Below are 26,055 nucleotides of genomic sequence, written 5' to 3' on the forward strand. Positions count from 1 at the left end.
CGTACAACCTACAGTTTTTTATAATCTTCCATCAATCATTTCTACTCGGGCACCGACAGTGCAAGTTTGGCGCATTACCCGCAGCAACAGCAGCAGTAATTGAGGTAATTACACCTTCATTTAACCGCCAATAAGCACTGGCGCAGAAGAAAATACTCGACTACGTGAACCATATGATGAGTCTGGAGAAACTTGCTAGATGAATGAAATAGTTCAATGTCTGATGGCTCAAATTCTAGACCATCAAATGGCGGGCTGATGATGATGGCGTGGAATATGTAAAATTGCCTTTTAAATCGGGTATGTTTGTGGGAAATGGGTCACGTCAGAAAGTTGATCAAGAAATTATATGTATAGGTACTGTCTATGGCAAATTACGTAACAGTTTCCGTATCTGCTACGCTACTACTGTTGCCGGTGGGTCGCCAAAGCAATTTAAAACAAATCACATCCTTGCCTCACACGCGGTTGCGTTCATTACCGCTACCAATGAATGGAACGAATCGAGACCTGAATGCTGCACTTTGCAACTCTTGCAAGTCGTTTGTGGAATGTATCGAAAAGTAATTAGCAATATATTGAAAACTGTACCGGAAAAGTTGGATCGTTCTGTTCTTTTCAACTTTTTTATGATTCTGATATGTATATCTTCTATATACAAAAGAGCGGACCTATTTTTTCATTATTTGTCGTAACATCTAGAGCCTTTCAAAATAATAAGCATATGTCTTAATTTCGATTTGGTTATCATAATTTTCACAAGAAAGTTCAATTCCGCAAATGATTCATTCATATATTTCAGAACGCCCAAAGTTATTGTCGTATTCTAAATTATATATGTTTAAGCTTCACTAGATTTAGCTTGGAGAACAAGCTTTGATTGTTGCCAATTTCTTTTCGAAACAGTTCTCAGACCCCGTCGTAAGTAGATCCAGTTTGGGTTTTTGTGCACCCAACTGCCATCAACCGAAGAAAAGTGTTACTGACTACAGTTATTTGTTACATTTTTCCACTTGGTGGCCGTTTTGCGACGCACGGTCCCATGATTGTGGTTTCTCCCCGTACGATAAAAAAACGGGGCTCCAAACCGACAAAAAACAACATAAAACAACGAATGCTATTTTACACACAGAGACCAACCTATCTAGGTGCTCTTGGTATCTTGGTATGCAAATTCAATTGGTGTTTTACCGAATCGGGTTGATCTTCGGTCTTCATGGTGCTTGGTTGTTGCACTTAATAGAGCAAATCGGTTTTGCTGCAAAAAATGTAGGAAGTAATTTGCACCAGTAACGGTTCCCAAACGTTGGCACAGCTCGAATATTAATCAGCTGCTTTGTCATAAAATTTCCGCAGAAATACGTTCGAATTGGCTAAGAATCAGTCGTCCTTCTCAGTGCGAAGCGTACACTCATGCTGTGCGTATACAAATTGTTCATGCTGACAGAAGTTTTGGTACTAAAAGCTGTAAAACAGTACTTTTCAGTGTTGACTCATAAACTTTTACGTGTTACAAATTTAATTCGATTCAACAAATGTTAGTCTTGCTCTTCTAGCCATAGAAAAGACATTCGACAGTGTTTGGCATGAAGGTAAATTATCAGAACTCCAAGTTTGAAAGACTTCCTGTAAGGGCTGGTGTTCCTCAAGGCAGCATTTTGGGACCAATATTATACAATATTTTCACATCTGACTCACCTGAGTTACCTCAGGGATGTCAGAAATTTTTGTGTGCGGGTGACACAGGTCTATCCGTCAAAGGACAAATCCTGCGTGTCATTTGTTATAGATTGCTGTAAGGATGAATGATTCAAAGTGCTGGTGAATCAGGTTGAATTTACTTTTCCATACTCACCCGTATACGTGCTGTAGACATGTTCATCGTCTCCCCCGATGCTGTCCTCCTCCATGACCGTGTCGTACCGTTCGGTGTAGAACCCATCGTCATCGACTACGTCCAGTTCGTCCACTTCCAGGTCGTCGTCATCGATTCCGTCGTCCTCGAGATCGTCCTCGTCACCCAGGAGATCCCCCTTGGCAGCGGGGCTCACAATTTCTGCGCTGCACTCGCGGCAACTTTCTACATCCCCCGGGACGTAGTAGAACTTGGACTGGATGGGCTCACCGGCCGGCGATGGAGGCACCTCGGACTCCGAGGTGGGGTCCAGCACTTGCCTGCAATTGGGAAAAGGAAATCGTTATTTTTCCATTTTTCGCTAGGAATGCAGTATCTTATGCCGGATGTAAATCGATCATTAAGTTACAATTTATTTTCACACTTCGTTGATCTTTATCAGTACTTATACGTAATTGATATTTTTAAGAAACAACATTTGATGTTCCAACAGCTTGAATATTAAAAACTGTAAATGTCAACTGGGGCGAAATTGATCTACTAAATATGGTTCCCCTGAAGCAGAAGACATCAAAATTCTGTCAACTCGTGTATTTGAACATTTTATTGCAAACGTAAACCTTAGAAATACGTATGATACGCCTAAATTAGGTTTTTACCCTTTAAAAAAAGCACACTACGAGAACACATGATTTTATAATTTGAAAAAAAAAAACTATGCTTGTAATGCTGTATGATTTCAAAAATGATTAAGCTAGTAATACTGAAATTTCAATGTTGCCAACGATTATTCAGCATCCTTAACTCTCAAACCCCCAACGTCTGACTTTTCATTAAAAATGAACTTTAAAATATCATAACTTGGCCAATTATTAATCAATTTTGGATCTATGGTCTCAAACAAACCGCATACTCCTCAAGATTTATTGTGTTCCGGAAGAAATGGGATTGGCCACTTGGTTCCGGTGTTATTCCGGATTCAAATGGGGTATATTCGTTCCGGAAGTGATAGTTCCCTTAGATTTTTCAAGATAAGCGGTAAGAAAATTATTCATTGTGTACTTTCTATAAGTAAAAAGCTGCCAGAAGGTCGAATGACATTGGTTCTCATTGATTCTGGCCATTTCGGATACCCGGTCACCTGGCACCGGTTCCTGAATGTACCCAGAGAGGACATTTTCTGAAACTCAAAGAATACTAGCGTGCGACGGCTCAAAATTCATGATTTTTTATCCGGAACATCATAGATATAGTGCCAAAGACCAAACTAAGGTTCTGGCCACATCCGGATACGCCGGAATTGGATCCGTGAGGGCCTCAGTAGGACCCTTTCGTAATGCTACTCACTCATATCGTCCGACGGCTCAAAATTCATGATTTTTTATCCGGAACATCATAGATATAATGCCAAGGACCAATATGAGGTTCTGGCCTCATCCGGATACCCCGGAATCGGTTCCGGGAGGGCCTCAGTAGGACACTTTCGTAATCCTACTCACTCATACCGTGCGACGGCTCAAAATTCATGATTTTTTATCCGGAACGTCATAGATATAATGCCAAAGACCAATATGAGGTTCTGACCACATCCGGATACGGCGGAATTGGATCCGGGAGGGCCTCAGTAGGACACTTTCGTAATCCTACTCACTCATATCGTGCGACGGCTCAAAATTCATGATTTTTTTATCCTTAACATCATAGATATAATGCCAAAGACCAATATGAGGTTCTGGCCACATCCGGATACCCCGGAATAGGTTCCGGCAAGGCCTCAGTGGGACACTTTTGTAATCTTACTCACTCATATCGTGCGACGGCTCAAAATTCATGATTTTTTATCCGGAACATCATAGATATGATGCCAAGGACCAATATGAGGTTCTGGCCACATCCGGATACCCCGGAATCGGTTCCGGCAAGGCCTCAGTGGGACACTTTTGTAATCTTACTCACTCATATCGTGCAACGGCTCAAAATTCATGATTTTTTTATCCGGAACATCATAGATATAATGCCAAGGACCAATATGACGTTCTGGCCACATCCGGATACCCCGGAATCGGTTCCGACAAGGCCTCAGTGTGACACTTTTGTAATCTTACTCACTCATATCGTGCGAAGGCTCAAAATTTATGAATTGTCATCATGAACATCATAGCTATATTGCCGTGGACCAATATGAGGTTCTGGTTACATCCGGATACCCCGAATCGTTTATCCAACAGCATCACTCCATACATCAATATAAAGCTTCTGACTTGATACTTGAAGTCTTAGCGAAATGCTGAGGCTGGTTCGAAGGAAACAGAACCTGGACTAAGACACAGAGCCTGGACGCGGAAGCAGAACCTCTTCGTGGAGATATAGCCTGGAGGCTGAGCTGTAGCCCAGATAGCCGTAGCGGTAAACGCGCAGCTATTCAGCAAGACCAAGCTGAGGGTCGTGGGTTCGAATCTCACCGGTCGAAGATCTTTTCGGGTTGGAAATTTTCTCGACTTCCCAGGGCATAGAGTATCTTCGTACCTGCCACACGATATACGCATGCAAAAATGGTCATTGGCATAGTAAGCTCTCAGTCAATAACTGTGGAAGTGCTCATAAGAACACTAAGCTGAGTAGCAGGCTCAGTCCTAGTGGGGACGTAACGCCAGAAAGAAGAAGAAGATGCTGAGCTGTAGTCTGGAGGAAGAGTTAGCATGGACGAAAATCTAATATAGATTTGATGGTCAATACGCGTTGAACACACTCATAGGGATGCGAATGCTGACTCATCTAAGCAACTGGTCAACAGTGTTGGAAGGAACTTGATAGTCTGGAGAAATTGATGCTAGGTGATTTTGGTTGGGAGGAGCTCACGGAAGAGCTTGGCAACTAATTTCAATACTGTCGTTAGCAATTATAATAAGGGATACAAGGTGTAAAAAAATGGCTTCGTTTTAAGGACGAATACAAATTAATAAAATGATGTAGTTTATGAACCAGCATCAAAGCTTAACAAATGATATAGAATTTCGTCATATGACTTTCGAAGACATTTTCAAATTTCTTAAATATTTAAATTTGGAGCACTTCTGCCACAAGATTAACTGATATTCTAAAAATAAAATCATACTTTTCTCTAGTCAATTGCATCAAGGTTAACAATAAATTGTATAAAAATGTATTTAGCATTGCGAACGAATTCCAAAAAACGACATGTTGTCATAAAGGATATAAAGGATGAAATAGTCAAAAGAATTTGTAGCGAACATGTCTTAGAATTAATTAATTTTTTCAACAACATTTATAGAAAGGACTCTATAAATTTTGATAAGGTATAGTGCCGTTTGATTTTGTCAGGATTCCAGAAAAAAAATCATGTTGCCAATATCGAACAGTGTCAAAATCAAACAGTTGTTTTTAATCATACTTTTGTATTTATAAACACGGATTAAATTTAACTATTTTGAAAAAAAAGACACAAAGAAACATTAAGATAACCAAGATCGGGGCTAACCCATGATGTATTTTTTTTGTATATACATTTCAGTACAAGTCGGACTCGATTATCCGGGATTTTATTATCCGGAATTTTAGACTCGATTAGCCGGAGTACGATATTTGATATTCTTGTTGTTCAGTATTTATGCATAAATTTGAGATGATTTAGTATTGCACTATACAATATGAATGGTTTAGCAGTTTTGGACGTAGGTAAGAAAAGGGGGTTTGAAAAAGTTTTTTTTTTTGTGTACGTTGATCTATAAATGTTTTTTCTTCTCAAGACCCCCAAATGTTCCTTGAAATAATATCTTGCTACGCCACTGCATCATATAAATATAATAACGAATGAAGAATATTTGAGTTCTTTATTCGCAGATTTCAACTTTTTTTTAGTGATTCGAATATCCGGAGGATTCGATTATCCGGAGTGAAAAACAATCGATACTCGAGTCCGATCTGTAGTACCAATAGATAATTTAGTTGCATTGTGTAATGAAAAACAAACTAATCTTGATATGTTTGTAGATTCAAATACAGGTCGGATTCGATAATCGAATCGCCAAAACAACATTTAAATCCGCGATAAAAGAAATAAAATAAAAACACGGTTTTTAATGTTGACAAAAACGACTAGCCAGAAATGTCTCATGGACTTATCGATATGGATCCAAAGCTATCTCAATGGAATCAACGAAGATTACACAGAGTGCATATGAGTCTTATCAGAATAATTCTGGAGTAATCGCATGTTACCAGAATATTATATTGATCCATGGCATAATAGCTATGATGTGCAGCATAAAAATCATGAATTTTGAGCCATCGCACGATATGAAGGAGAAGATTTACAAAAGTGTGCCACTGAGGTCCTGTTGGAACCGATTCCGGGGTATCCGGCTGTGGCCAGAGCCTCATATTGGTCTCTGGCATTATATATATATGATGTTCCGGATAAAAAATCATGAATTTTGAGCCGTCGCACGATATGAGTGAGTAAGATTACAAAAGTGTCCCACTGAGGCCTTGCCGGAACCTATTCCGGGGTATCCGGATGTGGCCAGAACCTCATATTGGTCTTTGGCATTATATCTATGATGTTCCGGACAAAAAATCAGGAATTTTGAGCCGTCGCACGCTAGTATTCTTTGAGTTTCAGAAAATGTCCTCTCTGGGTACATTCAGGAACCGGTGCCAGGTGACCGGGTATCCGAAATGGCCAGACTCAATGAAAACCAATGTCATTCGACCTTCTGGCAGCTTTTTACTTATAGGAAGTACACAATGAATAATTTTCTTACCGCTAATCTTGAAAAATCTAAGGGAACTATCACTTCCGAAACGAATATACCCCATTTGAATCCGGAATAACTCCGGAACCAAGTGGCCAATCCCATTTCTTCCGGGACACAATAAATCTTGAGGAGTATGCGGTTTGTTTGAGTTCAAAAGACCCAAAATCGATTAATAATTGGCCAAGTTATGATTTTTTAAAGTTCATTTTTAACGAAAAGTCAGACGTTGGGAGTTTGAGAGTTAAAGAAATCGATCTGCTCAAAATAATACCAGTTATCAATTTAACTCCGAATTACGGTACTTTTTGCTTTTATTACATTACGCAAGCTAGGAATGAGGAAAGGAATGCATGCCGTATAGCAATCAACGCACGTGTTGTTGTTGTTACATATTTCAGTGTCTCATTTAAATGCACCTAATAGTGATATTAAAGCGTACTAGCTCTGAAGCAACTTGGTGCCGGCGGCAATGAGATGCAAGAGTCAAGGACGCCAAAGCGGCGGTAGGATCGATTAATTTTGCGTATTAATATGATAGAGTAAATGTACCAGTAGAAGTTGCATGTAAAATTTAATTGATTTTTTTAACACATATTCGAAACTAGTGCCTCCGGAAATCTCGTCTTGCCATCAAGTAGGGTAACGGTCGGATTTCGGACCCCTTAAGGAAGTGATTTTGGGTTTTAGTCACAATTTATGATTTTCACACCGTAACCAAGTCAATAAACATGTCAACATGTGCAGAAAAACTTCCTCTATGAGAGACAAATGCTCACATGGTCAAGTAAAGCCCAAAATGCATCGTTAATTATTCAATTTTAAAACTCTGTTTCCACTATTTTGGACCTCCCAATACATTTTAGACCCTCAAGGTATACAATTTGGACCCCCGGCTTCAACCCGGGAGCATCATGACATCTGCAGTACCTGCGGGACCGAAATCCGTACACCTAAGCACTAAGACAAATTAAAGCTTCTGTTAAAAATATTAGATTTCTAATAGGCAGTCGATCAGTCTTTTTTCTACAACTTCCACATGTTTTAAGACATAATTAATCATAGATAAAAACCTTATAAAACGGGAATAAAAACTACTTGTCTTGGATCGAAATCCGTACACTCTAATGAGGTTGAATCAAAATCCGTACACCTGCCGAAAATTCAAAATGCAGAGGACATCATTTTAATCTTCTTCTGTTTGTACTTGACGTTATTCATGCTTTGTTGTGCTTGTAATATACTACAGAATGTTTGAATTGCCAATATTCATTAAATGTGAACCACAAGAAGTGGCCGTTCATAATGATACATTATTGGACAAAACATTTAGAACTTTTTCGATTTTCCATACAAAAATGGTCAACTTTAGAGGGTTAAATCTGAGTAATTTATGGTCCGATTTTAATGAAATTTTCACAGTGCTCCAGAAATAACTTGAAGTTTAAGTTACATTTTTGAGTAATTTTTCAAACCACGAGTTTGACGATTTTTTATAATTGGCATACCTATATAAATTTAAGGATAAGCTTAATGGTATCTTCAGCAAAGTTGTAGATTTTGACAAAATAAGCAAGTTTGCTGAAATTAGTTTTTGTGTAGGGCTTTTAGATTTTCAGATAAATAGTATTTAATTTTTTGTCAAACATGACACTTTCGTAAAATCGTTATAACTTTTGAACTTGTGATTGGGAAAAATATCCGAAAATATATGGTAAAATTCAAGTTATGCCTGATCTTCTGGAAAAATTTCATTTAAATTGCTCCATAAATAACTGAGATCTAGCATACCAAAGTTGATAATTTTGTATGGAAAATCGAAAAAGTTGCAAATGTTTTGCCAATACTGTATTAATAAACTGTTTAAATCTTTTACATCAGTTAAAAGCTCTATCATGCTCTCCTATTTGGGCTACGTCAATTGATAATACACTTGTAGTTTTGCTTGCGCAGTCAGATAAATGGTGGCGTTTCAAAAAGCGCCTAAGCCACAAGATTAAATTTCTTTTTCGAACATGGTTTTCTTTTTATGAGATTTCACCAGGCTTCCAACGTAGGAAAAAATAAATAAATTATTCCTTGTGTTATGAGATGTCACCAGAATCAACAAATTTAATATACCTACTTTACATCCAATATCAATTTTACAGCGGTTAATTTAAGGTTCCAGTACATAATTCCGGTTTCCTAATCCGTTGTGAAAACTGTTGGAGCTCCTGGGCGTACTGATTTATTTCCGCATCTCTGATGGTCATTTTAGAAATACCAAGGCATTTTCAGCTTCCAGAAATGGTTTGCCATTGCTTCAAAACCTTTTTCAAATCATCAGCGTTATATTCGAGCTTCATATTATCATATGTTTTGGCTGAAACGTAATGAAATAGGTTAAAGTTTTGCATTGTACGGATTTAGATTCAAATTGAATTTATGATTCAAAATCCATACAGCACAATAATCCATCCAAACGGTTATTTTACTGTTAAGAAACTGCATTTACACCATCGGAATTACAAATACTCACTATCAGGAGACATCGTGATCAACAGTTGGTTCAGAAAAAGTGCAAATTGCACTATCAGTATGTTGGAAACTATATTGACTCTTCTTAGCAAAGCACTAAGGAGGTACACAAACTAATCATCACGATAATAAGCGATCACATTTTTATTTTTACAATTTTCAAATCATGGCCTACTTATATTAAGTAAGCATGAATAACAACTTATAACTTATTGTATTAATAATTAGATGTGAAATATTATTTTATTTGATATTAAAATGATGAAATTTCAATCAAGTGTACGGATTTCGGTCCCACACGGTACAATGTCAATGTACCGAAACATTATGGTCCGTGGTACTGTCAAACTCAATGAAATCATGGAGTACACTCAAAATATGGCGTTAATTAGAATTAGCCTTGAAAAAAAAGATTTACATTTTTTCTTCGCCATTTGTATTACCGTCGTTGAGGGTGAGAATTGGGTCAAAAAAGGATATGTACGAAATATTTATTGAATAACTATCGCAATTTAACTCCAATAAACTTCAAATTTGGTGTGTATGTACTTTGATGGTACATTAACAACTGTCCAAAATAAATAAAGAAAAATAATTATTCACTACGCCACTACAAGTGAATGAAAATTGATCCAATCTCACCCCAAAGAGGGGGTGATATTGGGTCACTGTAATTGAAATAACTTGTTTTTGAGAATATGATTGCAAAACCATTGACAGCTGAAAAATATTGATGAAATACGATGCAAACAAGACCAAAAGACATCTAAGATGTTTCACAAGTATGATAAACCCACTTAAAAGTACAATTATATTAAAAAATTGGAGAGCAATGAGAAAAAAAAAATTTAAACCCAGCATTTTTCGTCAAGTATACATATTTTTTCTTGTTTTTCTTCCTAAAAATTGTCTTTAAAGTCTCATACCTATTGCCTAGAATGCCTATTCAGTTTCCCCGAAGGTGTACTTAAACAATAATTATTTTAAACCTAAGCAAACAGTTTAATTTCAATGTGACATTCCATGATGAAATGATTTCAGTCAGTTGTTGACGTCATTATCCTGGTATTTCAGCGATCCAATTCATTTGTTCTTTCGTGAAATGCTTTTACAACATTAAAACACTAATAAATAATTAAATTTGAAAACAAAAAAATCCATTTTATTAAATTTTACGTTGTTGCTGCGCCCGAAAAACTGTTGCTGGTTTGAAAAGTTGTCAAAATGCGTTGCACTGTTATTCAATGCACGGAATCCCCAAGTAGACTTGTTTGATGTTTCAGGCAGAGATGCATTTGAACGCGTTCTGATCATGTTCTGCCGTGTTCAAGTTCAAACAATTTGCTATGTTTGATCACAGGACTCTGTTCATCGCGTGGCAACCGTGACCGTCATTCGTTTTTCTCTTCCTGGCAGATACAAGTAGGATGCAAATGCAGATTCAATTCATCGTAGTTTTATTCGTTTCTGTATAGAATAAGTGAATAGTTATTTATTAATTTCATTTGTTTTCCAGGGTCGTTCTAATGAGAAAATAATTCTCGAAAATCAATGATGTAATAGTGATCGAACAATGGCGGTTCTCCAAACATCTGGTGAATTATATCGTCAACCCTTGACCAATATTCTAGAGTTTTCATTGGCACAAATATCCGATTGATCATTAATGCGTATAATAAATATAACACGGATCTTCAGATAACAAGTAATGCTACTACGCCTACGATTTATCCACGTCGGATCTGATCGTATGACTGTCTTCCGGTTTCTCGCAGCGTTCTGCCAAAGAACGAAAATACAGTTCCGAGGGGGTTTTCCTTCTATATGCGTGATTTGATTATTGATCATTCATTCCAGGTTTCAGTTGGCTCAATTAGTGAATACAATTCCCTTGTTGGGGCGCAACCATGGTCTAATCAACGGATCCGCGCTGCACCAAAATCAGTTTAGAAAGGGTAGATTGTGTGGTGGAATCGTAAGATTGAAAAATCAAAGTGTTTACACGAGTTTGTCAAACATTGTGGAGAACACGATTTCGCGATCAGTTTGAAGAGAACATCGCAGGGATCTATTATTTATACTAGAAAAAAGTGTGTGGGTATGTTAGTACTAGATTCTACCTGTAATCGTATACAGGGGGTCATTTTTGAATTGAGTACTAAATCAAATGAAAGGATTGTCAAAATTACAATTTCCATTTCCTCGATCTTTGTTTGGTAATTTATTGTTGTTTTGTTTGAAAATTTATATGCTTTCCGCTACGTCAAGCTTTGTAAATATGTTCTGCAACTTTTGATTTGAAATGGTGTACATGTCTTTTTTATGTGTCTTTGTGTGCTTTAGTAACTTCTGTTACGTGTTCTTTAAAACGTGTATTGAGAGTCCATTTTGTTTGTCCTATGTGAATTTTATTGCAATGGTCGCATGTAATTTGGTAAACGCCTGATTTATATAAACTGTCAATTTTTGTTGAACCTAGGAGAGTTTGGAGTTGGTTGTTTCTACTGGTAAAAAATAACTCGAAACCAAACTTTCGTAGGATTGGGCGTAGCTTTTTTATTTCATCGTTGTAATTGACGGCTATACGTTTGAGTGTTGGTTGTTCTTGTGTCAGAGTAGTAAGTGAACGTTTGTATTGTTCTCGTGTTCTTTTGTCAATGAGTTGTTGTATTGTTTGTCTTGTGTAACCGTTTAATTGTCCTGTTTTAAAAATGTAGTTAAGTTCCTTTCTTCTACCACTTTCGCTGAGGGGGATTGTTAGCATTCGATGTATCATGTGATTGAAGGAAGACATTTTGTGTTGGTGTGAGTGATTTGATGTGTTTGGAATAATACGTTGAGTGTTAGTTGGTTTTCTATAGATTTCAAATGTAAGTGATGAGTGTTCTTTACAATAAGGGGCCGTCCATAAATGACGTAGCATTTTTTCACTGATTTTTTACACCCCCCTTCCCCCTCGTAGCATTTCGTCACAAATGCTGGTCCCCCCTGGAAAATACGTAGCATATCGAGCAACCCCCCCTATATATTTTTTATTTGTTTTCCTGAGTGACTGGGTTGAAACAAAAAATTGGAATACAATACAAAGTTTGACATTAATTACTGACTGAAATGAAAGGATAATCTATTCTAACAGTTTCATATACAGTAGCGCTCAAAAGTAATTTGGAAAAGTTTTAAATAAACATTTTCCTTGGTTTTGGTTTCCAGTTTCTTATAGACTAAATTATATTACTATTGCTGTTCTTACCATAAAAAACAAGTTTACTATAAAAAATATGAAAAAAAAATGATTGGATTGATTAAGCTCGTTACTGTCGAGTTAGGGTCCAATATATTTTAAAATATATTTAACAAATGTTCCGTTATATTAGAGGATTGTTTTTTTTTAATTATTCGTTGTTAGGAAATAGATTTCAATGAAGATGATCAAGAAAATATATTAATTTGAAATGAATCATCGTTAATGTTATCCAATTTCAAATCATTTTAGCAAACAGTGGTCAGATACATAAAAGATTACACTTGAAATATTTGGAATGTTTAGAAAATTTTAGCGATTATTATACAAATACAATAATCTCTATTATTATTTCAGTTGATTTTTATTATTGTTTCCATATTGAAATAATCTTATACAACCTATAATGGAACCGTTTAATAATAAAAATTCTACAAATTACCGAGTTATTAACAAAATTTAATGATAGGGCAATTTTGTTAACACTCGAATCTATTATCCTCGTTAATATTCAGGCTATTCCATCAAGAGCATTGATATATCAAAACAAATGATGAGATGATTGGGTGGAGATCTCTTGCAATATTGAAGGCATAATTCTCGGGATAAATATATTGCTTTAAATGTAATATTTGCCAAGAAGAGCATATATTATTTTCTTGAAGAAATATGGATAAAACTAAAACGGCTGACTTTATGTCATGTTAACAAATGGCAAAAAATATGTACTTCAAGTAGTTAGAGCATTGATTTTTATTCAATTCATTAAACTTATTTTGTTTATTTATAAATTTATTAATTTAGACACGAATATAATTTAATATTCACCTAATTATTTAAAGCTTCAAAACGTCTGTTTGATTGCATTTATCAAGAAAATCTAAAGTTTCATAAATATTTTTTTAATCTTGTCATATTAATGTTTTGAAGCTTAATCATAATTTCATAACCCAAGTTTATAAGTAAAAAAAAAAGAAGTTTCATAAAAAAAATGTATAAAAATCAGCGCCTTTCTTTTTACGGACGTGATTCAAAATGCTACGTCCACTAGCTAGGACCCCTCCCTCCCCCTCGTCACACTTCGTCACAAATTCGTGAAGACCCCCCTCCCCCCTAAAAAGCTACGTCATTTATGGACGACCCCTAAGTAAATCCAAGAAAGGCAATTTGTTATCCTGTTCCACTTCGTAAGTGAATTCAATGTTTTTGTGAGCCTTATTGATTGTTTCTAAAGTTTGGGTAAGATGTGTTTTTTAACTATGCTGAAAACATCATCAACGTATCGCCACCAGATTTCACACCTTCACACACACAATACATAAACACATTAATTGACCACCTGCCAAACAAGCAGGAATTTGTAATTTTGACAATCCTTTCATTTGATTATGATTCTGATCGATATGCTACGTATTTTCCAGGGGGGAGTACCAGCATTTGTGACGAAATGCTACGAGGGGGGAGGGGGGTGTAAAAAATCAGTGAAAAAATGCTACGTCATTTATGGACGGCCCCTAATAATCCCTCCCCTAAATTTAATATAAAAAGTGTAGTGTAAATTGTGATTAATTATGTGTAGTAATATGTTCCCTAACATATGAATTATAAATTTTAGTAATATCAGCGTTATTAGCTGAAATATTTCATATATCATATTTTTCCGTTTTGACCCAATCTCACCCCCTAGACCCATTGTCTTATGTGAATACTAAACTATGACCAATGGGACGAGCAGCTATCTTCCGGATTTTCTGTTAGTTGTTTAATTCTACATCTGTCGACAAAAATAGCAAGAATGATTGCCGATAGAAAATATCAACACACCGAAGAAAAAAATGTGATTATAAAAAAAAACTTTTGAAAATTCGATACTAGGAGCGTCGATGTTATTTTAGATACTTATTGAAGGCTATCTATCGAAACTATATGATGTAACTTGTGAATCCTTCCTGTGGTAATCATGAAGATGCAGAGGTATACTCGGTATCTAGTAATAATGGATGTCACCAACATTCCTTACTTTACCTAACGATCATAACATGAAAACACAACACACATCTCTGTTTTTGTAATTGCAGAATCTTTGAATGGTTTGTCTACATATTTTATATTTGGTCTTCATCTATGTCAATAGATGACTTTTTCAATCAAGGTTGCATAAGTCGCATCACTTACCCAGGTGAATCCAGACTTTGCCTCCTCTCCTCCCCACTGACAAAAACTCCGGTTCTAGCAAATGCTATGAACTGTGACAGATCAACTGTTATATATGAAGAGTGGAAGACAGAAGCAAGTGAAATAAACAAATACAAAGTACGAGGAAAGGGACGGGCCTGGGATTGAACCCATAAGCTTCTGCTTATGAAGCAGAAGCAGTAGCCATTGGACCACCAACCCCGTCTCACCTACCCCCAAGCTCCGTCTGTTGGTTCCTTGTACAATTTCTATTGTTCTAGTCAATCACAAAAGTAGCATCTACATCTACGAATTGTAGATCATCTATGTTCATACTCATATGACGTTGCATACCTCTAGGCGGTTAACGTTGTATTGAATTTTCTGACTTTGATTGCAAAATTGGCCCAATTATGTACAGTGATGTACTACCTAATTCAAGGTCTACTATGATTAGGCTGCCCAGGGCAAGCGACAAGTTTTTGAAACTAAAACAAAAAAATAAAAATTTCATACATTTTTGATATTTGAATGTAAAGTCTCAAATATTCTCGATTCCTGAGAAAATAGCTCTAACATGAAGTGTCATAACCTTAACATAAAATCTCAGTTTTTTTCTTTCAATTCTATGTAAGTAACTTGCATTTGGTTTAAGAAAATGAATTGAAAACATTTCTTTTCTTCTAAAAATGTTTCTAAATGAATTACTTTTTAACAGTTTTGCATCGTATAATGATACACCTTTTTTGTTAATCATCTACGACGTTTTTGTACCAGTGTAAGATCGATGCAAATAGTGTCTTGTTTTGATTCCTGCTTACGTAGCGTTGTCACTCCATATAATGGGGCATTGTAAGTAGTTGTACAGTTTCGACAGTTGAAAATCTTACTTACGTCATTATGTAAATCATTATTTTTATTTTTCAAACAATTCAAAATTTAATATTATTAATAAATGTTATCCGCTCTGATGTGTAGAGGGGTTCCTCCTCAATCACATCTGCATTAATAGTCGCGATTCTACTTGTTAGGCTCTTGGAAGATCTTAAGAAAACCTCGAATTTTGACAATTCTAGACAACCGGACAATCTATCGATGTCTGGCTTTATAGTTTTATGCACTTAAAAATAAGAGGCTTGTGATCAATACATCTTCATTTTAAATTGACAAAATGAAGAATTCTTTACAAACATAACAGAAGGATAAACTATCAAGCCCTTAGTAGTTTATCCTTTTATTTATTTATTTTTTATCTCTACACTAGGATGATTTTTATCCCAATTACTCGACCTTACTTCTTCTTTTCCGGGTGGAGAGGAATAAAAAATAATGATAAAATAAAATCAAATCTTGCAATCATATCCAGTTTATCGTTAGTAAGTTATTAATAATGAGATTCAATATCACATCAATGACGAAATATGCAATAATATTAAAATTTGTTGTTGGTATGAACATTTGAAAAAAATAATAAAAAAAAAACTTAAATTTTTATTCTTTTTAATGTACTCGAACCCATTGAGGAGAATCTCAAAAGAGAAACAAAAGAGTAGGTTGGAGTACCTTGTGCTTTTTAGTTCCGCCCTAATTGCTTATCTTTGACAGATATGCGTATTTCGACAACCACTTGTAGCCTTCCTCAATATCAGTTACTAGTATCCACTGTATCGTATCGTATGAATAATAAACTTTGCCATCACAGTAAAATGTGTTATTATTTTGAACGTATTAAAATACAGCTGTAACTCCGTGAGATCATCGTGCCCGTTATACTGTCCATCTTTATTACCGACTATCTGCCCTTTTTGGCTATCAATCTGTTCTGCTCATCCCTCTGGTGGTAGGTGGACGAAACTAGCTTATGTTGGATGGTTGATGGTGACACTCTATGGTAGGCTACTATACTATGGACTAACATGGGATTTACTGACGGAGAAAACTGCACAAAAATTACAAACACTACCTGCCACTATTCCCACAACTTCTCGATTTTAATTTAAACAAAATCTCAAAAACATTCCACACTGAACTACGAACACTACAAACCTATTATCAAATGTTGTCACTCTCAGCTTGTTATTGCGTTTATCGCTATGTCCATCTAGGTACTATCCATAATTACTCAACCCTAGATACTATTTACATGACCAAATTGATCTAATGAAAGAAGTAACATGATACTCACTTTCTCACGTAGATATAATTTTCCATGTCCCACGGATCGACGTACCGCCGGCTGAAGATGGCATCGGCCGGTCCCAGCGATTCCATCAGGCTCGGCCGACGCGATATCGGCATCGGGTGTGGCCGCAGGCAGTCCGATTCGTCCGCCGAGTCGAATTCCTTCGCCGTGTAGTAAATCGATTCGGCGGTCCTGCGCGAGGACGCAAAGCTGTCGAATCCGGCATAGGCGGGCATCGTGTGACGGGCAGCTTCCTAGTTTGACGGGTACGTCGCTTGTTTGCTCGAGAGCAATCGAGTCTCTGAGTTTGTTTTGATTTGGAAATCGAATCTCCTTCGGAGGACAGGTTTTGAAGCTAATATTGGAACGATTTTTTTTATTTCGATTGCTTACAAGCTTGAAATGTTTGCATTATTGCGCACCGGTACGGCTTCTTACGCTGATGCGGCTTAGCACCTTTGCAAAAATGTCCATGAACTTCGAAGAGGTAGTTGTTGGTCAAGCTGAAAAAGAGAAAAGTTACATAATCAGTAAAAGTGGAAATAGGAATGGCAGTTTAAATTACTTAATGTTACATAACGACATTATAAAAACTGAACAAAACAATAGAGATAATTGCCTTTTAATTAAAGTATAGATTTTATCCCAAATCGGATTTAATTTTCGTACGGATGAGAGAAAAGCATACAGTATCGGACATATAAAATGCCCTGAAGCCGTTTACCCATACAAAATTATCAATTTAAGATAGCTATATCTTTGTCGTTTTTCAACTGGTTTTTTTGTTATTGTTCTATGACGAACTAGAAATTGCCTCAATTTTCGAGAACTATTGAAAATGTTGTATGAAACTATTGATTCAAAAGTTACAGATAGGTTGAATTTTGATAAAAAAGGCACAAAGAGAAAAAGTGTTTTAGCAAAAACAAATGCGTCAAACTTGGTGTCTGCAGCACATTTGTTCATTAAGTGATAAGGAACAAAGGCACTGAAGGCATCAAGATAATTAGGCACGTAGTTATTCTGCTATATCATTTTTTGTATTGTTGAATTTCTTGTCAAAATCTGTAACTTTCGAACCAATACCGTTTTGATTCATATTACGGACACTTAAGGACTCAGGGAAATATAACCCAGCATAGAGCATACAAAATAAATCATTCTGTATGATTCCTTAACGCTATCGAGCGTCGGAAGCCCCTTACTTTCGAACGGTGGGTGAAGAATACGCTTCCGCAACTGCAATAATTTTAAATAAATCAAAATGTGTGGCCTTTTCATGATTCTTATTCCGGACGCTTCCTCACTTTTGCCCCATATTCCGGACACTTTGAATCGAATTCCGGACAGCTCATGATAATCATTAATGTAACAGTCAAATTATCATTCGAAATCGTTAAACCACCAAAGAGACATCTAAGGTAGTTGGGCATTATAAATTTTCAAAGATATTTATGGAAAAAGTTTACTAAAACGAGCCTTGAATTTGAGAACTTTTGAACAGCAAAAATTGAAACATTTCGCGTGAAATGTTTCCCATACAAAGTAGAGTGTCCGGAATTTGAAGCTGTCCGTAATATGAATCAAAACGGTAGTTTCCACACAACTTCTGTGACAGTTATAACAAAGAATAGAATCGGTTGTGGAACGGTGGGGATATAGTTTAGCATCTGAAGCTAATAATGTTGTATGCGAAAACGGCTTTGTTGCATTTTATATGTCCGATACTGTAATTAACAACCACTTGACTGTGAGCTTCCCCAAACAAATTCAGACTTTTGCGATGCACAACCTTGTAGGGGTAATGTAGTTCCGATTCAGAGGCGCACCCCGGTATATTTTGTATACATTTTGGTTTACGTGATGCCATCAGAGATAAAACAGTTACCAACAGCAATCAGATCGGATACAAACAAAGCGAGAGAGAGGAAACAACGCTAAGTCTGGTGTCCGGTGTCCGAATTGGTGGCTGACGGCACACCATGTAAGAGGCACGTTCCGTTGTTTGGCCACTCAAAAGACGAGCAAAAAGCGCGCAGCAGTCGCTCCATCTGCTCGACGAAGGTTTCGTAACTTGATGAGAAATGAAAAAAAAAAAACGTTCAAACTTCACGATTGTAATGGCGATTCGACCACCGAGCAAGTTGTGTTGTTAAATGGAGGACATTTATGGGAAAGATTTAATAAGGACAATTTCTTCAAGATCAATTATCTCTTCCTAGTCTGATTTCCCTTGATATTTGTTTATCTCTTTATTAGTAGCATTTCAAACATTGTATTTATTTCTTGGTATCGAACTCCGGGCATTACTCATATTCCAAACTATGAACATTTAATAGAGATTACCGACTAAATCACTAAAAATTCTTTAGGCAGCGTCCATTTATTACGTAACGCTAAAATTGGAAATTTTCGACCCCCTTTCCCCCTCAATAACGCTTTTTGTATGAAAAATTTAAAATTTTTGTATGAGCCGTAACGTTCGAGCCTACTTCCCCCTCCCCCTAAAGCGTTACGTAATTAGTGGATGCCGCCTTACAGAGTTATTGGTACACGTCCATTGTAGTGAACAGTTTTGAAAACATTTAATTTACTTTCAATGCCACTATTTGAAATGTCAGCCATGTTAGAAATTTGGGATAAAACAGTGCCCATTTTTTCGTAAAGCTTCTGTAAAATTAAATCGAGTTTTGTAGGACTACTCTGTAAATTACCCGCATTATCCACATGAAAAAAAGTAATCAAAAGGGAGTTCATTCCACTCCACTTAATGAGGATGAAGTTGTTTTCATTTACAGTTATGTGAGAAAATATTTGGCGAGGTTCTTTTCACTCAAACGGCTGATCTATTTATTTTGCTTTCAGTACATTGACATTTAGTTAAATTTGAGATAGGGCACTGATGTTCGGGTTTTGGGTTGTTTTAATCTTCTCTTTTACAATACTATAAAGAGCGCTTTTGAATAATGCCTGGAGGTCAACTTGAAATCAGACCTCTGCCAAATATCTAACTAGACGTCATTAGAAGGTTTTATCAACAGCCCGCAGGGATCTTGCGAGGAACCTACCAAGCATCTGTTAAGTTAAGTGGAAATAAATGAATCCAGGAGTTCTCCGAAGAATTTGTCAAAATATTTCATAATCGACAATTCCACAGTCTGGAATTGCATAGTGGGCTCTTCTTAATTTTCCAGTATATATTTTTTAGACTATTCCATTCCAAAACTTTATTCCAGAAATCGTTCAGAGTTCAAAAAAGTTTAGGAGACTCGGATCAGTGATGTACAGGGGCCCCCGGAAGAGGGACTCTCAGTTTTAATATTTTAACCGTTTAAACGACCAAAATTACAACATACTGAGTTATCAAATCCCGCAACAACACAACATCAAAACTAGTTTTCAATATGATCTCAAGCTTTGCTAGGGAAGTCATTATCCTTGTTGTTCAATCAACTAAATAGAAGAATCGTTGAATCGAGTATTTTAAAGATTCTTCTATTTCCAACATAATTTTTCACGATATAAACCAAGCAGATCTCAATATTTCATATGTTAAAATAATACAGTGACCTCTAGAATAATTACAACATACGCATAAATTTAAAGCTTGTACATTTTTTTTAGATTTTAAAAGAAATTCAGAAATTGGCCATTCGTAGCACTTACTCCCAGCACAGCCTTCCATACCGATACACCTGGAGATCACCACATTAGACAGTATCACAAATCGACCACGTTCTGATTGATGGACGGAACTTCTCCGACACTATCGACATCAGGACCTATTGTGGCGCTAACATTTACTCTGAATTCTATCTGGCGATCATCTTCCGTCGTCTGTCACCTGTAGTAAACAAGTTCGTGAGAAGTTATCAAGCCAGCTTTGTTGACATACGATCGTCAACGGACCAGATCTTTACTGTACGGCAAATCCTCCAAAAATGTCGTGAATACCGGGTCCCAACGCATCACCGATGCTCTACGCGGTCGATACTATCGTATCTAACTCCGGAAAATCTTGGACGAGAACAGCTTTCCCGGGAAAATCACGGGACTGATAAAAGCAACGATGGAAGGTGTGCGAAATTGTGTGAAGGTTTCAGACGAACATTCCAGTTCGTTTGGATCCCGTCGGGAACTACAACTAATACGCGATATGTGTCACCACACGTAATCACTCTATTCCAAGTTCGATCAATCTGATGCACTTTGGGTCCACCCACATCAGTGAAAAATAATGATACACCATTTTCCAAGATGAAATCGATAGTTTCTATTGTTTCATGATCTCATAACAGTCTCCTCCATGGATCACACGAATACAATGGATAGATACGTGCTACTTAAATGATAATTAGTATGTTTCGTGCTCTATATTTACCTCGTACCTGATCGCACGTAACGGCAAATACAAATCATCCACGTGGTGTATCAACCAACTTATGGAATCAATCATAAGTCACATTCCCAAACGAAAACATTCCATTCGTCTCGGTCTCGGATCCATTCCATAACTTATGAAGCTAATGCAAAGCCACTCGCATTCTAGTCCACCCGCTTGGAACTTCTCCAGCAGACTGACTTCTTAGAAAGTCAATACAATGTGCGTTCATCAAATTAATACCCATCATAAAAAAGAACGACTGCCAATCCGTTGAAACCCTCGACAGCAGGGGTAGGTTTGCTTTGGCAAATCCTCATTACTGATGTATCGATGCCAAGTGTGCGGATGAAGTTGAAGTCAGCGAGTGAAACGAGTAGAATTTATTATGAAGCGCTGCTGTCGGTAGTATAGTTTCTTTGTGTCAATCTACGTCGTGAAATTGAACCACTAGACTGGCAGTTGAACCACGCATTCTGCCAATTGTCTGTAGGTATCCTTTAGGTCGTGGCGTGTGAATATGCGGTTAAGGTTACGTTTTGATTTAATTGCCACCTGCAAGCTGGTTTCAGGTAGGATGCAGTGAGATTGCTATTATTCAGCGCTAGTTAAATGCCAGTATTGTTATTGAAATGGTAGAAAAATCTTGAAAAATACCCTTAACATCTCTCAGTAAAAAATTTTGGTAACTGAGATGTAGGCTCTGTCCCAATTGGAGGTAAGATCAGAAAGAAGAAAACGGCTCAAGAACTTGTGATGCAATTAGTGGTTTGTTGTTCTTGTTGCTGAGAATGAAAGCTTCTTTGTTTATTTATGAGACAGATGAATGAACTCCTTCTGAATCAGTGAGATACTAGTTCACTGTTTGGAATGAATCTTAAGTTTCCTCACTCGCAATAATGTTCATTGGGTATAGGATATTCATCGACAGGAATATGATGAAACGATTCTATCGTGATGATTTTCAGCATTCATTCTGATTATCACTCATAATAAAAATATCACCAGTACGACAAGGCAAAGTTGTTTCGATCATATTGTAGGCTTATTTCTTGCCAATTACTAATTAAACATAAAAAGTAGATTCGGAATTTGATATTGATTTGTGAAAATTAGCTAGGAAAATGTCAATGGCTTTCAGTGATTCTATCTATGTTATCCAGCGATTTTATAATAAATACCCGAAACCCTTTTACCCGAATGCGACACTTACCCAAATTCTATTTCCCCGAATGCGACATTTACCCAAATTATATATAGTATTGTGAATCAGACACGATCTTCAAAAACTAGTGCTTCTGCTTCATAAAAAACCTTCAAAACCCAAAATTTAGATTCTCGACCATATCATTCCGTTTTATTTGAACGAATCATGTACTAACAAATAGTGTGGTTGATAACAGCTCCAAGTTGACTCATTCCTGATGCATTCCTGCATCAATCTAAATGATTCTATAACAAATACCCGAAAGGATCGTAGGTTCGAATTCCATCAGTCGAGATCTTTTCGTTAAGAAAATTTTCTCGACTTTTCTGAGCAGAGTATTTTTGCACCTACAACACGGTATACGAATACTAAAATGATCCATTGGAATAGAAACCTCTTAGCTAATAACTTTGGAGGTGCAAATTATAACACTAAGCTGAGAATCAGAATTTGGTCCAGTTGGGGCGTAACACCATAAAGAAGGAAGATACTACTCAACTAATCAACAATAAGTAGAAAAAATAAATCATATTATGGAAGACCATAAACAACAAGAAAGAGGATGAAGAATCATGTTTGCTCATGTTTTACAGATTCTGTACAACATATTATCAAAATAACACAAAACCAAAGGCCAGTTTTATCATTTTAAGTTGTTGCAACAACAGAACTCGAAAGATTTTCATTGGCGTAAATAGGGAGGGGCCAGGGGGGGGGGGCTTGGCCCCTCTAAATCATGTGCTTGCCAAACCCCCCCCCCCCCAAAAAAAAAGGGAAAAAAATGACAATATAGTTAAAACTAGTTTTTAGTATCAAACATGCACTTATGATACTAAACGCGTTATGTACAGTTTGAATATAAATTTATGAATGATCATTGTTTGACAGGCAATAGCAATATGTAATTTTAAATCGTCACATATATCCATACTGTTTCCTTTTTGCCCTTTCCCGACATTGGAATTCATTGAAGCATGTTTTAGACTTAGCAGAACTGGCTTGATCCATTTTAATTAGAAAACCAAAGTATCTTCATTTTTTAAAATAAGCTGCGATATTTTGTGACCAATTATCTAGAACGAATCGTAGTTACTGGTAAATGTTTGTGCATGAGAGTTATGTTAAAGTGGTAAAAAAAGTCTTAGTTTATATAAATTTTTCGCGAACTTCCAAATGTTTCATATTAAAATTTATGAGTCATTCGATAAAATTGTCTCCGAGACGTGAGGAATAGATATGAACTGCTGGTAAATAGACGACAGTGAATCAGTTGCATTAAAATGTGACAAATTGATAAAACTTGTTTCTAGATCAATGACGAGATATCGACGATGTTTTTATTTCAAGTTTGAACAAATTGAGAAAGCATGCAATCAATTTCTGTAAGTCACACTAACATTAGAATTTTATACATGTAAAATCACAAAACATTCTTAAATTTCTCATGGCTCAGATTTCTCATTTCACCAAGTCCAATGAAACACGTTTGTTTGGCGACCTTTATCATTCAATCTATGTCAATCTGGTGTATAAAAACTGATTGCTTTTCAAGCATGAGCTAATGTATATTTCAGTAAATATGTATTTATCAGTCGTACATTTATATTTTAAGACCAGCCGGATTTATTTTTCGATTTTTAGTAGCCCAAAATTGAACATTACTAGAGAGAGTGGGGCAAAAGTTCGCGTGGGACAAGATTTTTATTTTTATAAATGCCATATGTTCAAGTAAGAGACTTTAACTACAAATATCATAAGAATCGATTGAGGTTTGGAAAAATTATGGCTATTTGTTGTGTTTTGACGAAAAAATAATAATTTTTGGTCAAACTCATTGTATGAAAATAAAATAGGGGATAAAATCTTCTTTGATTTTTATGTTAGGGCGTTTTAAGGCATCATAATGATGCTTTGAGGTGTATTAGTTACTACGTAATTGCTTGGAATCAATTTTTGGTCCATAGTTTGGCCAAAGTTCGAATCAGCGGGGTAAATGTTCGACCCATATAAGCTCGCAGAGAAATTTACAAATTACCCAAAATTCACATATTATCTTCAAGTTTAGCAAAATTTGCCTGATCGTGCGAAAAAAAAAGACATCAACATTTCACATTTTCACTTAGTTTTGCAAAAAACTGCTTTTTTGGATTTGGGCAATTTTTTTATGGAAAATTAGTGTGCATTTATCTGTAAACATAAGTTTATGGCTGGTATAAAGTATGTCTGTCCTAAAAGTGCCGGTATTTTGTATTTCGGCCAGCAAACTTTTGCCCCCACCGGTGGGGGCAAAAGTTCGTTTAAGACAATCAGTGAATCACAGCAAATATGTTGTAGGTTCACGGTATAGTATTGTTTTATGAAAATTTTGATTATATCACTAAGGTCGAACTTTTGCCTTATCTTACTCTGATTGGATATTAGGAAAACCATGAGCAAAATAGCTTCCATCCTGCTTTCTTCAAACTATTGATACTCGTACGAATTTCCTGACGACAGCTTATTGAATTTTTGTATCGTCAATCCTTCAATGTGATGGTAGCCAAGCAGTTTTAGGATTTAAAGTTTTAACTTTAACAAAAACGGTAATATTCAATGCTTTATTCAAATTTTGGTTTCGAAAGGTTCGGAGACATGAATCATTCGCTACAGAAATGCTGAGTTACAATAATCCACATTTTCAAACTAGCAAGTGTTTTTTTTTTCAATAGCTTGGTTTTTTGTCCGGCTTCAGAGCTTTGAATTTCACATTGATCTTGAACCTCAATTGAACTGATACATTTAAATCTTTATCTTGTTTTACAACTTTGCAAAATCAAATCGAATTGGAATGGTAAATTCTGATTTTAGTCTGTTTTTAATCTTTGTATTCTATCCGAGATCTTTAAGATTTACGTTTACTATTTTTCAATAAAAGTGACATTTGGTATCTAGGAATTGTTCAACTAATCGGTTTTGGACGATTTTTTGGTTTTGATCTACCTCTGTATGAATGTGCACCACTATAATCAGTTCACAAATATAATCGAAACAAGCATTGTTAAGTTATCTTTTTACGACTTTTATTTCTCATGAGAAGGGACCGTGGCCCCCTCAAGTCTGATGGCTATTTACGCCCTTGAAGATTTTCCGCTATATGATAGTTAAGAAAATGAATTAGCCATCGACTAAAAGTCTTAATACTGACTTTTGACAATAAAACTATTTGTTAGCTCATCATTCGCTCCAATTAAAAATGAGGTCAAATTAATAGGCCGAAGGCCAAATTTGGCAATAGAAAGTTTCTTATACATCAGAAGTTTCAATTTATTACGATTGTGTCTGGTTCACTGTACCATAACAATCAGGAAAATGTCATTCCGGGTAAATGGTATTCGGGTATTTCTCATAGAGTCAATCTAAATAACTAAACAAACCGATCACTCTGAACATTCGATGCATTGAACACAACCAGCCAGTAATGAATGGATCACATTGATGTATTCAAAAAATCAACTCAAAGTCCATAAAACAAACACCGGTAAGATTTCTGATTATAGTAAAACCAAAATGATTGTATCTTTTGTATTTGAGTGAATACGCGATTCGGGTAGTTGTCATTCGGGTATTGGTTACAGTATCTATCCAGCGGACCAGTCGATATTTCAGAACGCTGCCAATATCTATTTCTAAAAAATGTCCGTTTACACTCATGGCAACTATTATCACCTGATGATTATGTG

General features: G+C 36.2%; 1 protein-coding gene and 1 long non-coding RNA gene across 2 annotated transcripts; one reads left to right on the top strand and one right to left on the bottom strand.

The window, feature by feature from the left end:
- Positions 1–1,776: 1,776 nt before the first annotated feature.
- Positions 1,777–17,272, bottom strand: LOC110681466. Its single transcript, XM_021857232.1, has 3 exons — positions 16,752–17,272; positions 1,856–2,175; positions 1,777–1,793 (listed from the first exon to the last, which is right to left on the bottom strand). The coding sequence occupies exons 1-3, from the start codon at positions 16,982–16,984 to the stop codon at positions 1,777–1,779; spliced, it is 570 nt and encodes a 189-aa protein (XP_021712924.1). The 5' UTR covers positions 16,985–17,272.
- On the top strand, positions 10,346–10,859 carry LOC110681467. The gene is made up of 2 exons (XR_002503208.1): positions 10,346–10,601; positions 10,667–10,859. It is a non-coding gene; the product is annotated as an uncharacterized LOC110681467 (long non-coding RNA).
- Positions 17,273–26,055: the final 8,783 nt, after the last annotated feature.

Source organism: Aedes aegypti, unplaced genomic scaffold (genome assembly GCF_002204515.2).
Source record: "Aedes aegypti strain LVP_AGWG unplaced genomic scaffold, AaegL5.0 Primary Assembly AGWG_AaegL5_hic_scaff_968_PBJ_arrow, whole genome shotgun sequence".
Taxonomy (NCBI): domain Eukaryota; kingdom Metazoa; phylum Arthropoda; class Insecta; order Diptera; family Culicidae; genus Aedes; species Aedes aegypti.

Coding starts and splice junctions, on each gene's coding strand:
- LOC110681466 (XM_021857232.1), bottom strand. CDS start 16,984: ATGCCCGCCTATGCCGGATTCGACAGCTTTGCGTCCTCGCGCAGGACC. Junction 2,176..16,751: donor AATTATATCTACGTGAGAAA/GTGAGTATCATG, acceptor TCCCAATTGCAG/GCAAGTGCTGGACCCCACCT.